Source organism: Ylistrum balloti, unplaced genomic scaffold (genome assembly GCF_031769215.1).
Source record: "Ylistrum balloti isolate Yb309-2 unplaced genomic scaffold, AGI_CSIRO_Ybal_v1 Utg370572, whole genome shotgun sequence".
NCBI classification, from domain to species: Eukaryota; Metazoa; Mollusca; class Bivalvia; order Pectinida; family Pectinidae; genus Ylistrum; species Ylistrum balloti.
Window position 1 is genome coordinate 268,820 of NW_026782358.1, and position 12,676 is coordinate 281,495.

Below are 12,676 nucleotides of genomic sequence, written 5' to 3' on the forward strand. Positions count from 1 at the left end.
TTACAGTCATTAAATAAATCGCAGTAACTTCATCTTGGATACTTGGCGAATATATCGATGGCAGATTTTCCATAAACCGTATCTAACTGTTATCAAGGTAGACTTTCTAACTTTGACTACAGGTTGTGACCATGACATGCGCAGATGCCGATACAGGCGACACAGTCTCCTACTCAATCGTCAGTGGAAACTCTGCTGGAAAATTTGCTGTTTCCGCATCGGGGGAAATAACATTAGCGTCAAGTAAGAATCTACGGCCCCTTACTTTTTTTTAATTTTCCCGTCAAACATTTTCATCACAATCTATTTATTTGTTGCAGTAATCCCATATTTCGAAAATCCCATTAAAGCATACACATTGTTTTCAATAATCGCCATTGTCTATTGTTTATTACGGAGTTTTACCATATCTTTGCAGCCATCGATTACGATACGGAGACGACGTTTTATACACTCACCGTGGAAGCCACAGATACCAGTACCACGGCCACGGCTACTGTTAAGATCACTGTCACTGGGACAAACGAGGGGACCCCCACTTTCGCCAGTAACCCGACAGTCTCCCTGGCCGAGAGCTCCAGTGTTAGTACCGCGGTGACGACGTATGCAGCTACAGATACGGACGCCTCTCCACATGATATCTCTACATACGCTATTACGTCAGGTACATCTATTGGTATCGTAATCATTGATTGGTAACCGGTATCATAAAACGGACAATGTATGCTAGGGTATGATAACATTACTTGTGTATCAACATCTAAAGGACATCCAAAAACAAGGATAAAATTAAATAGAAAAAAAACTTTTTTAATATTGACCAAATTTATATAATTCTTTTAATTTTTATAGATAACTTTCTAAATTTGTTTTTGCATTCAAGTTTTCTCTTTTTGTTTTTAATGATATTTGTTATTCCTTATCTCGCCTACAAATTGGCCGTGTTGTTTTTCTACTATTCTTCAAGACTTGCCTTTATCTATTGACAGTCACAAATACGGGGAGTCCATATTTCTCCATCGACGGGAGTACTGGCAGTATCACATTGGCGCAATCTCTTGACTACGAGACTACAACGAGCTATGAGATAACAGTTACTGCTACTGATGGAGGTGGACTAGTGGTAAATATCTGACTGGCATTATGTTATTTTCTATTTATTTTCCGGAAGACTTTTAAACACGAAACAGTTTTAAAAATCAATTTATTTTCATCTTATCCGCGCTACATCGTTCTAGTAAAACAGTAACCCAACTTTTAATAGATAAGTATTTTATGTTTTTGGATCATAAATATTTCCAGTATGTTACCGTCAAAATACCCCACAGATATAAAACGTAATTATCTCCAATTTCAGGGAACCGGAACAGTTACAGTTTCAGTGACAGATGTCAACGACAACATTCCAGTGTGTAGTCCTTCTGCTTACAGCTCAACCGTGTCGGAGTCTTCGTCAACAGGAGACACAGTATGTTATAGTTCATAAATATGAGTCACAGATACAGGTTAAACAAACATTGATTAACGTTATCTGATTAGCCTAGTATATGGAGTATAACTATTTAAGAAAAATAAATAGGAAGTCCTCAAATGGCAATAAATTTTAACCAAACCAAAAGAGTTTATATTGTGTAAACCTCTTAATGAAGATCATCTGCCATTAAAGGAAACTTTTCTCTGCTGCAAGGAGTTGCCGTTATAGACAGGTTTAACTATAGATAGAAAATGGCCGTTAAGACATTTGATTTTTCATTTTTTTACCAAAGTTTATATACTTATATGTTTTACAACAAAAGAATTACCTGTCATTCTGAAGAGTTATTTTTGCAATGCATCTTGTTATAAGAAATCGATTTGAAAACAGTGTATTATAAAGTTCCCAGTTTTAGTATGTGTTTGTCGAAAACAATGAATATGTGACATGATATACAATGTTATTGTTTTACGTCAGGTCACCACACTGGCTTGTAGTGATGGCGACACAGGTGACACCATCACTTATTCTGTGGTCAGTGGAAATGTTGGCAGCGACTTCGCAATTTCGTCAGCAGGAGTAGTGACTCTGGCAAACGGTATGTCTTAATAAAAACAGACCTATACCCACTGTACTGAAGTTTAGAACAGTATCTGCAAATCGTTTACAATAAACATATAATTAAAAATCAAACGCATTACTTAATACACAATTAAGTCAGCGCAATTAAGATTTGGAATAAATGACTGGAAAAACAAATAAAATTATGTCACATGTATAAGATATTTTTGGATTTTTGCTTTTTTTCGGACTCGTTTTTTTTTATTATTATTTTTAGCACTCGATTATGACGCGGGAACTCAGGAGTATACAATATTGTTCGGTGTGTCTGATGGAACCACCACCTCCACGGCTACCGTAGCAGTTACTGTGGGTGCTGCAAACGAAGCCACGCCCACATTTGCCTCTAATCCGTCGACAACACTTGCAGAAGACACTGGAACTGGAACAGCTGTGATGACCTACACAGCAGTAGATGCCGATGCCTCGCCTCATAACATCGTCAACTATGATATAACTGCTGGTATGGTTAGAGGAGAACAATATAATGATAAATAGTCTCCTTATGATCGTGTATGACTGCCTGCAATCCATTTTGTAATTATATTCTTATGTAGTCAAAGAGTAACAACTTTTGAACTGCGTAAGACATGTCATAACACGGGTTCCCGTTTTGGTAGTTTAAGGACGAATAAAGCTTGTTGTATAAGAAAAAAACAGATTAAAGATTTCCGTCTATCAGATAAACACTGTCTTGCACATAAATTAGAAGGATGCATAATCCGTAGAATTTATGAAGATTTGACAAATATCATTTGGAAATAAAATACATTTGTTATATAATATAAAGCAATGAAGTATACACTTCAAAATACTTTTATCTTATGTGTAATAACTTTTCACGCCGATCATTAAGATTGTCTGAAAATTATTTTAGATACATAATAGGTATTTACATCTTCATTTGATTATATAACATGTACATGTTTAATAAAAAAAAACACTACTATTTATTTTTCACTTCAATGTATGCTGTTCTGTCCCATGAAAAGAAATTTATCAAATAAAAACCAGGTTTGTAGTGATGAACGAATTTCAATCGTAATTAAATTTCAGTGACAAATGGTGGCACTAACTATTTTACAATTGATGAAACTTCTGGAAACATTCAACTGGCTCAATCTCTTGACTACGAAAGTACTACCAGTTACGAACTGACTGTAGTTGCTACTGATGGAGGGGGTTCAACGGTAGGTTTGAAACAAGATTTCACTCAAATTACTTTCAATAATGAAATATAAAGTTTGCAATTTTGCTATTTTAGTTTAAATGTGTACTTCTACCGAATATTTGACATATACCGAGCTTTTTTACTACTTTTCTTCAGATCCTCTTTTCGAAATCAAATTTCATTTCTCCTGTATTATTGTTTTCTAGCTTTTTATTGCTGATTTATCTCTATGAACAGGGTACCGGAACTGTTACCGTAGCTGTCACTGATGTGAACGACAACACGCCTATTTGTACACCTTTTGCACATGTCATTACAGTTCTTGAAAGTACAGGTACATTTTATTTTACCATAAAGTTTAGATATTTTGTTAAGCCTTAATTTTGTGGTTTTTTCCCATAATACATTATTGTTGACACGACTCAAAAAGTCCACTAGTTTTATGATATTATTATTTAACTGATGTTCTTTTCGTGAACAAATGAAGTCGTGGAATAAGAATTCACACAACATCATCGAAAATCAACACCCACAAAAATGAAAGAAGTTACAGTAAGTGACTTAGACTATGTTAATTATCTTGCCATATTCAGATACGCATATTTGACATAGGATGAAATGTTTCATAGCTGATACCAATGTCAAGTAATTAAACTTCTTTTTAAAAACATTGTTGCAGCCACAAGCACGGCCGTGATCTCTGACCTCGCCTGCTCTGATGGGGACGCTGGAACCACACTAACGTACACAATGACACAGAATCCGGATAATAAATTCGGCGTGACTGTTTCCGGATCGACCGCTTCCCTTGTTGTCAGTGGTAAAGTTAACATTATTTAACCCTAAACCCCCAACCCCCCGCATTTTGTGTTCTAATCCACTTACAATGGTATGTGTGATATCAAACTGAGAAGTTTGTTTTTTTATTGTAGCTACCCTTGACTACGAGACGACGACATTTTATAACTTACAAGTAACAGTTAAAGATGGCGGTTCACCGGAACTCACGGCAACGGTAACTGTTGATGTCAACGTAGGAGCTGTTGATGAGGGCTCTCCTGTATTTACAAGCTCCGGTACGATTTTTAAACTTTCAAAAATAATTATAAAATGATACGACGTTTGCTGCATGCTTATACACTTGTGAATGTAAATCCCGTATTTAAGTATATTAATGACAGATAGTCCGAGCTGTGCGACAAGGAATTTTGAATCGATTGCCTTTTGGCAAAGAAAAAAATAAATGATAGTACATATATAAGGTATCACAATAACCGTTAGTTGTATAAATATTTGTAGCGTTAGCTCATTTATATTTCTCATGTAGGAACATATGCCCTGTCTGCCGGGGAGGACACAGCCGTGGGATCTACATTAGTGACCGTTACGGCTACAGACTCTGTAGATACTGGAGACCCAATATCTTATGCCTTTGTCGCTACCTACTCCATGTTTGAATTGGACACGAACGCCGGAACCATTTTGCTTGTTACGAGCATGGACTACGAGACGGCAACCAATCATCAACTCCTTGTAACCGCGTATGACGGTACAACTTACGTCACTGCCACCGTCACCATCACTGTGAATGACGTCAACGAAGTGGCTGTGTTTGGATCATCTACATATACGTATGTATATAAGAAACATACCAAAAGCCATGGTAACGAGTTTCGATTTCTTATTCCAACAATTTCCAAACCTTACTTTATATTTTGTGTGCCATGGTTACATCTAGGTTCATCACTGAGATCCCTGTTTATGAAATATGAATGATTATGTTATTCAGACCGACATTTGCCGAGAACCAAGCCATAGGAACTACATTGGTGCAGGTAGCTGCTACAGACGGGGATGCTAGTACCTTTGGTACGATAGCCTACTCAATCTCCTCGGGAGACGGAGCATCCTACTTCACAATCGACTCTTCTACTGGAGCAATAACCGCCTCAGTCGTCATAGATTATGAAGCGAATCAGTACTTCTCGCTTATAGTACAGGCGGTGGACGGAGTTCCTGCTTTAACTGCTCAGTGTCTCGTCCAGGTGACCATGTCAGACGAAAACGACAACACACCCACCTTTAACCCAACAACATATACCGTCACGCTGTCTGAGGACTCCGCGGTTTCTACGACCGTGACCACAGTAACTGCTACTGATGCTGATTCTGTCAGCAACAATAATAATGTTTTTGTCTACAGCACGACGTCATCCGTACCGTTTACGGTTGGGACATCAACTGGAATAATAACAACAAATGCTGTTCTAGACAGGGAAACGACTGCCAGGTAGGTGAAAATATCATTGATGTTTATTTCATCCCGATATCTTTTTTATTCTTTGTCGTAAGTCCTGAAAATTGTGACATGTTATCGATAGGGTTAATTTGAATATTCAAGTGAGCAAAGAAACTAACACCAAAATTGCCGTTGCAGTTACGAGATGGTGCTCCTAGCGACGGACGGAGGTGCCACTCCGTTGACCGGTACCTCTACGATAACTATCTCCCTGATAGATGTAAACGACAACGATCCTAGTATATCTGGTACCTATGACAGCACGATAGACGAGGACACCGCCGTCAACACCGTCGTATTCTCAATCACTGCCACCGATCTAGACTATCAAGAAAACAGTCAGTTAAGTTACAGCATCAATTCTGGGAATACTAATACAGACTTCAAGATTGAGGTTGGAACAGGAATATTACAAACGGCGAATTCCCTCGACAGAGAAACAACAGCATCATATACATTGGAGGTCTACGTTGTTGACAATGGTGCGACTCCTAGAACAGCTAGCGTTACATGTACTGTAACCATTGGTGACCTCAATGATAATACTCCAGCATGGACGGCAGCACCATACACATTTGCAGTGGACGAAAATGTTGCAACTGGTACGAATGTTGGCACTATAGCAGCTACGGACGCGGACACCGGGGTCAACTCGGCGATAAGTTACAGCATTATAGGATACTGGTCGGGTGGTTCAAATCCTGTAACCATCGACACTTCAACGGGAGTAATAACAACAAGCGCTAGTCTCGATAGAGAGAGTGTCGACACGTACGTTATATGGTGCCGTGTCCAGGATTCTGGAACTCCTGTGCTATCGTCGGACACTAATGTTACCATAACAATAAACGACCTTAATGACAATGACCCGACATTTGCCAGTACGACCTTTTCCGCCACAGTGACTGAAAATACTGCTGTTAGCACTTCGATAACAACAATGTCTGCTACGGATGCTGACACGGGCGTCAATGCAGTCATTGTGTATTCTTTCGACACCTCTACAACAGCAGGTGCTAGAGCAGATCTGTATCTGACCATTGGTTCCTCTACAGGCTTAGTAGAAGTAAAATCCTCGATTGACCGAGAGGTTGATGCGACATTTACTGTAGTAGTTTTGGCTGTAGATACTGGTACGACACCTCGAACTGGATCCACAACTCTCACAGTGACAGTAGGAGATGAAAACGATAACTCCCCAATATTTTCTCCGACCTACTACAACGGGGAGGTTCCGTATACAGGTTCATGTAATCCCACTATTTTAACACTTACTGCGTCGGACGCGGATGAAGGTGCCAACGCGCAGTTGTACTATTACTTCACAACCTCAAACAGTGACTTTACAATGGACTCCAGCACAGGTACGTATCGACAAAAGTCTAAAATGAAAAAAGCCGTCAACAACACGTAAGTCAATAGAATGTTTAAGGAGCTCGATATTCGAAAAAATCAGACATTTACATCCAGATTTCAAAGTTGTCACCTGACAAATTTATTCTGATTGTATTTTCTCAGACTTTAGTGCATATTGAGATTAAAGATTAATATTCATTTCATTCAGGACCACCTGGTCTTATTCTCCTTGTACTCCTCGTAATCCTCGTGTAGGTCTTTCTTTTGTTCATATTTTGCCCTAGTTCTGGTGTATGAGTTTGAATCGGTATTATGTTGCCATGTTGGTATTTTTTTATTTCCTTTTTACGTAAGAACATCTGCTTCTCATTCATAATTTTAACTTCATTATTCAAAGCCCCCGCAAGAAGTAAGATGTAAGATTACACCATATTTACAATACAGGGGCAGTAACTCGAACGTCAACACTGTCCAGTGGGAAGATTTACACTGCATACGCACATGCACATGACGGAGGAAGCCCACAGTTAACAACAAGCACCAGCGCCACGATGAGGATCGATGCCTACACACCATCTCTTGTCGTCATCTCGTACTACTTAGGGATAAATAAAACCTACTATGAGTCGGTAGAAACTACTTTCATAAGTCAACTGGATGCTGTGTACCAAGTGACATATTCATCAGCCTCCGTTAAACGCTGGTGTATTGTAGAGACAACGGGAAGGTAAATAGTAATTATGTTAACGAAGTAATAATAAGAGATAATGATATAGGTAAATATGGAACTATTTATTTGATAATCGAAATGGAATGCATTTTTCTAAATATCGAATTTCATGTTTTTGTAATAGATTTGTTCAATTCAATTTCAGTTCGATAATCGTGCATATGTATGTGTTACAAGACAACACAACTGATTCAGTGAGCAACATCGGATCACAGAAAGTCTTCTTGAGTGCATCGTCCGCTCAAGGATTTGTGGCAACAGATACGGCGGGTACCCCTTCATCTAGTGTTACAGGTATGGCGTACTTCACTGTTTGAAGGACTTAAACAGCTTTGTCGTCCTACGGGGACTCGTCAGCGATCTTGATGACTTAAATTTGAAACCTGGGATGCGTCTGAGGACAAAAAAGATTGATCAAAAGAACTGTTAAAATCTGAATAAAGAAATTAATTAGTCTCATAATTCAATTAAACGTTTCATCGTTTTCACATATCGATAATTGCAGATGAACGTCAAATGCATGTGTATGTTTAGCAGCGTAGCAGTATTTTCTTGTGTGCGTCTATTATGGATGTTTGTCAATTTCGTTCCTACAGAGCAGTTTTCAAAACATGCATAGATATGCTTATTGAGATACCGAGGATGAGTTTCTTATTCATATATTTCCTGGTTGTTTTAGGGACGTCATGGGATACGTATGCCATAGAAAAAATAGTGCTTTACGAGACGACTACTGCCGAATCTAGCACTCCTTGGATAGAGACAGCGACTGGCATCGCAGTAACGACAACATGTGTTTTAATTGGAGTGGCATGCATCACCATGACTACGATTATGATCGTCAAATACTGTCGAGCAAAAAAGTAAATACCAAAATTGTATATGTCAAAATTTATTCCAGAGTGTGTTATAATAGATAAGATTTCCCAATGTTGAAGTCGTTTTCTTATTCTGCGCTGATAATGACGCTTGGTGGAAGTAGATTTTATTTCACACATCTGAAGGCAAATTTTATACATTAAAGTCAAAACAGAAATGAAAACATGTAAAACCAATGAACGTGATTGTTCACCTGTATAATAATTGTATGAAATACCAGTTGATGCTCAAAGTTCCAATATAAATGCATGTTTGTGTAATATTCGCTCGCTTTCCATTATTCCATGGTATCATTAATGATTGAGATTGTGTACACATAATTTTAATAGGAATACATTTATGAGTATCATACAATAATATTACTAATTGATCTGTAATTATGGATATATAACTTACTTTATTTGACTTGTCAGAGCTGCACAAAAAACAAATGCACCAAGAGTTGAGATGACAGAACCAAATAACAGCAGCAGTAATAATAACAACGCAAGTGACAACAACAAAAGCTGGTCTAACAAACCCCGCCCCCCGCCATATTCACGTAAGCACAGATGGTATATTTTCCATCTCAGAATGTCACAGCATAAATTTCCTCTCTCGCTGTAATACGTTACTCTGCAACAAGTGTTATTTCCGTGATATTTTATATACATATTTTTTACCATACATTATACATTGGGAAACCAAATACTGTAACTTTTTTCTTACTATTGTTGTAAAGGTGAAGGACGGAGGGAGCAAGCTAGGGCAGCTGCAGCAGCCGTAAGTTGATATACTGTACTTGCCAAAGCTTAAAGTTATATATGTTCCTCAACATGTAAAACTGTGTTTCATAAAATGCAATTCAGATATTCTAATACTGATACAGAAATAATTAATAAACCTTTAATCATACGGCTTTGCATGATAAGATATAAACACTTGTTCCTGCACATTCACCTATTTCACAAATGTCTGAAAACGCAACTCGGTTTTACTAAAGATAGATTTTGTACTTTTGCCTTCGTATTTGATTCTTTCGCTATAGGGGTTCTTGCTTTTTAAAAAGTGGGTGTGGCTTTGATACCGTTTTATCTAAGAGATGATCATCGCTTAATGTTGTCACATGAAGAGCGATATATTTCTGGTAACAAGACTATTTCAGAGAAATCGGTTGGATCACTCATTAATTTCCTATTTCCTGTCATGGCATACATTTATGATCAGGGATACTGTACAGTTATAAAAAAATACTATATTTGTCATTACAATGACGGTATGGTTTGGTGACCGTGCTATCTTAATATATCAATATATAATATGTTACAGGCTTGTACGATAACATAGAAATATCATAACAAGTGAATTGACTTTTAAATACAAACTTAGTATAAGATAGGAATAACGAATTATACTGCATTACAGACCTGGGTTTTTTTTCCATTTGTATTAACATATTATTTATCTAATATAATTCATTTGTATAATTTACATTTATGTTACAGTCGGCTTTGACAAGCAAGAACCCAAATCGGTCAGTTTTCGTGAATGAACCAGGAGGGGACATAAATGCCTGGCAGAAAAATAGTGATTTTATAGTAACTAATGGGGAGTACGATGGACGTGCAGTAGATCCAGGTAAACTACAAATATATTTACATACATAATTTCTGTACATGTCGTACTCGTGTCCAAGGAGTCGTAAATGAGTGATATTGCTATCAAACATTTTTTACAAATTGTAGTTTTTTCCATATGTAGTTAATAATGTCACAAGTCGAAAATGCACGTGTATAACATTGATGTATCCTCGGCTCTTAATAAGATGTTTCATTTGTTTCAGCGTCTGGCAAAGTATATGAATATAACACAAAGACTGAACAAAAGCAGTGGATTAAAACACGGGGCGGCACTCCAGTAAAAATCGACATTGGAAAAACTCCAGAGGGCCTAGATATCTGAATTATAAATTTGAAATATTCTTTTTCGTACCACTTGAAAGGATTGTAGATGAAAAAAGAGGCATTTTTTTATTTGTTTTTTTAACAATAACAATTTCACGATTTCTCATTTTATATTTTAATATTTCATATATTTTTCTTTATATAGAATTATTTTTTCATACCTATTTCATAGAACACATTTTTTATTATTTATAATTGTAATAAAATACCTTCTGCTCCATTTTACTATTGTTTACATTTACAGTCTTTACTAATCGTAAATTTGTAAATAATATTAGTGCTATTAGGTACGGGTTTTTTGGATGGAAGCTGTTTATGGATGTAGAAAGGGAACCACGTCACAATTTATTTTTTTGCCTTTTTCTTCAAAATTTAAAAGAGATTTTCCAGAATTATTGATGAGATTAAGTTTATTTACCTCTGCTATGAAATTATTTATAAAGACAACAGACATGTGAAATTGAAGAAAATGTTCCGGAATAATGACATAATGAATTTTTTGTAGCTTACAAAACATGAATTATGCCACGTTAGTTATGATATTTTTACACTTGTATATATGTCTATATCAACATTCCAGTAAACACGACTAAAACATGACTGTGATATATCTGATTTAAATTACAAACACGACAATACAAGTGTTATTTAATCATCCTGGAGAAACATGCTCAAAAAATGATTTTACGTTCGTTTGTTTTGTTTGGGTTATTGCCCCTTGAAGAGCAAGAATCATTTTGAGGCGTGGCCTCCTTGTAGAAGCACTTGACTACCTCAGTGAACTTCATGAGGGAATCCCGTAACATGCCATCAAGAGCAATTAGGAAAAAGTGTCTTGATGGGAGGAACTTTAATTTCGTTTCGTTTATTTCTTTCTCACTGATCGGTATTACTTAAAGACACAAGTGGGAGAAAACCTTCCTGGTTAATTTACAGAAATGGAATGGAGAACATTTGGCTTCAATGTTTAGATTTGCATTGTACCAGTTTATAGAAACCGAAATTTAGTTTGATTTCACACGGCTTATTTCGTTTCTGTTTTTGTTTCTTCTCCAAAGTATTTCACAGCACTTTAATTAACCCCTGAAATTGTACAGCATTTAATTGCTCATACACCAATTAATTACATTTTCAAAACCCATATTTAATGAACCAAAGTTGTAAATATCATTCTATACCAAATTGTTCTTTAGTAATAATATGTACTAAAGATTGTTTATTTTGTAATACAAATTTACTGCTATAGAATTATTCGTTCATACAAAAACATATTTCATTATACTATGAAAGACTGTCTGAAGCGCACAGTACATAAAATATACATGAAAAAACGTGTTCACGAAGGATGCTCAATTGTATCATTACTCAGGAATGTACTTACATCGATCCGACACTAAACATCGTTTTATCACAACTTTTTGGGCCTTGTGCATTTGCTCTTTTTATAGCAAGAATACACATACAAAATTGTAATTCATTTTTCTTATCAAAAGACATGAACACTTAATCTTTTTGCTTGGATATGTCATTATTTGTCTAGTTGTCTATTTTGTTGTATTTTGATATCATACACCAGTTATTTGGGAAGGAATTCGCATAAATTTATTCTCTTGAACCTTTTTACTTTTATTTTCAAAAATGGTGCATTACTCTTTAAAGTATTTCTAGTTTAAAATGTCTAGATATACTTATTTTCGCTTATTATTTAAACAGAACAAATCATTAGCTAATCAAACGTAAGTATTTCTTACCGTTGTAATTTTTATCTTAATTAAAATTATTCAAAGAAAATGTTGACTCCTTATAACATCAAAAGAGACTGGACGTTCGTGTTCGATGAATTGTCTAGGTTTTAAAGGATACAACAGCTATGGGTTTGTGATAATAACACAAGATTGATTTTTGTGACATTTCATATCAATTAATAATTCATACTTATCAATGCTGGTATATAGATTCTGGCAGGATTTCAGTTCGCTTGTGTTTTATATGAAGGGATCACATTTTCTTCCCTGCAAGTAAACAGAACATGAAATTATTCTACAGAATTTAGTAATAAAAATATGAAATGTGAAATGGGTTGAAGATTTAGATTCCATCATTTAATAACAAGACTTAATAACGTATTAGGTTAATTTCTAAAATAAAGTATTATGTTTCAAAATTAAAAATGTAAAATCAATGTTAACATTGATATTGGTGC

The 12,676-nt window shown here is 36.0% G+C and overlaps 1 protein-coding gene across 1 annotated transcript in view; it reads left to right on the top strand.

Moving 5' to 3' along the window:
• Positions 1-10,471, top strand: part of LOC132556470 (protocadherin Fat 4-like) — a 54,870-nt gene extending 44,399 nt beyond the window's left edge. Inside the window, exons 32-51 of the mRNA XM_060220879.1 lie at positions 123-243; positions 419-664; positions 990-1,123; positions 1,358-1,468; positions 1,952-2,072; positions 2,313-2,558; positions 3,152-3,285; positions 3,504-3,600; positions 3,946-4,086; positions 4,199-4,342; positions 4,594-4,897; positions 5,056-5,556; positions 5,704-6,929; positions 7,366-7,648; positions 7,797-7,945; positions 8,331-8,514; positions 8,944-9,071; positions 9,252-9,292; positions 10,015-10,147; positions 10,353-10,471. Of these exons, the coding sequence (XP_060076862.1) occupies positions 123-243; positions 419-664; positions 990-1,123; positions 1,358-1,468; positions 1,952-2,072; positions 2,313-2,558; positions 3,152-3,285; positions 3,504-3,600; positions 3,946-4,086; positions 4,199-4,342; positions 4,594-4,897; positions 5,056-5,556; positions 5,704-6,929; positions 7,366-7,648; positions 7,797-7,945; positions 8,331-8,514; positions 8,944-9,071; positions 9,252-9,292; positions 10,015-10,147; positions 10,353-10,471 (4,563 nt within the window). The remainder of the gene's footprint in view (positions 1-122; positions 244-418; positions 665-989; positions 1,124-1,357; positions 1,469-1,951; positions 2,073-2,312; positions 2,559-3,151; positions 3,286-3,503; positions 3,601-3,945; positions 4,087-4,198; positions 4,343-4,593; positions 4,898-5,055; positions 5,557-5,703; positions 6,930-7,365; positions 7,649-7,796; positions 7,946-8,330; positions 8,515-8,943; positions 9,072-9,251; positions 9,293-10,014; positions 10,148-10,352) is intronic.
• Positions 10,472-12,676: the final 2,205 nt, after the last annotated feature.